Here is a 734-nt window from a genome sequence, read left to right as displayed (position 1 = left end):
AGTTTGGCCGTCGCTTGGCGTTAATATGCTCCGCCCCCTCTTGCCGTTCACAGGTCCCTCTGGCCATCTTCGCCTACAAGAGATTCCGGATCGGGGTGGAGGACTTTAACAGCAGCTACATTGACCCGAGCCTGGACTCCACCCCCCCGTACTCCAGCTACCCGGACGCGGTCACCGACAACTACCAGAGGCCGCCCTTCACACAGAGCGCAGAGACAGACGACGGCTACAAGCCGCCCACCTACTGAGCCAAAGGCAACATGGCCGCCGCCGGGGGAGCCTGAGACCCGGAATGACCCGTCTGCAGGGCCCGGACTCGCTCTGCACCCTCCAAGTGCCTTACCAAGCCGATGGTATTTTATGTACAAAAACATGCCTGCCAAAGATGAGTGCCCCTCCCCCTCCATGGCAGGGACCTATGCCCCTCCCCCTCCAGGGACCTGTGGCCCTCCCCAGCCCCCCACCGTAGGGACCTGTGCCACCCTGTGAGTACCGCCCACAACCCCATTCTTATGTAGTCCTGGTGCAGTGATCCTGGACCTCGCCCTCCGGGCTTCCTGCGTCCCACCTCCCTGCGTTCCCTCTTCCTCTACATTGCGGTGGCAGAACCGGTACCATGCGGTCTGAGGGGGTGAAATATCTCCGGCAGCCATCTTGTACCCCCTCAAATTCTGATTGGTCGGTCTGGGTTCCGGCCCCGGTTCTGTATAGTGAATTGGCCCGATGTTAACAGG

The 734-nt window shown here is 61.0% G+C and overlaps 1 protein-coding gene across 1 annotated transcript in view; it reads left to right on the top strand.

Moving 5' to 3' along the window:
• SYNGR2 (synaptogyrin 2) overlaps nt 1–258 on the top strand; it is a gene marked incomplete at its 5' end in the record, with an annotated part of 5,151 nt that extends 4,893 nt beyond the window's left edge. Inside the window, one exon of the mRNA XM_018572835.1 lies at nt 54–258. Coding sequence (XP_018428337.1) covers nt 54–248 — 195 coding nt within the window. The remainder of the gene's footprint in view (nt 1–53) is intronic.
• Nucleotides 259–734: the final 476 nt, after the last annotated feature.

This window comes from Nanorana parkeri, unplaced genomic scaffold (genome assembly GCF_000935625.1).
Source record: "Nanorana parkeri isolate BGI_ZX_2015 unplaced genomic scaffold, ASM93562v1 scaffold2145, whole genome shotgun sequence".
Lineage (NCBI taxonomy): Eukaryota > Metazoa > Chordata > Amphibia > Anura > Dicroglossidae > Nanorana > Nanorana parkeri.
Note: the sequence above shows the minus strand (reverse complement) of the source record. Positions and strands in the feature narration are given on the sequence as shown.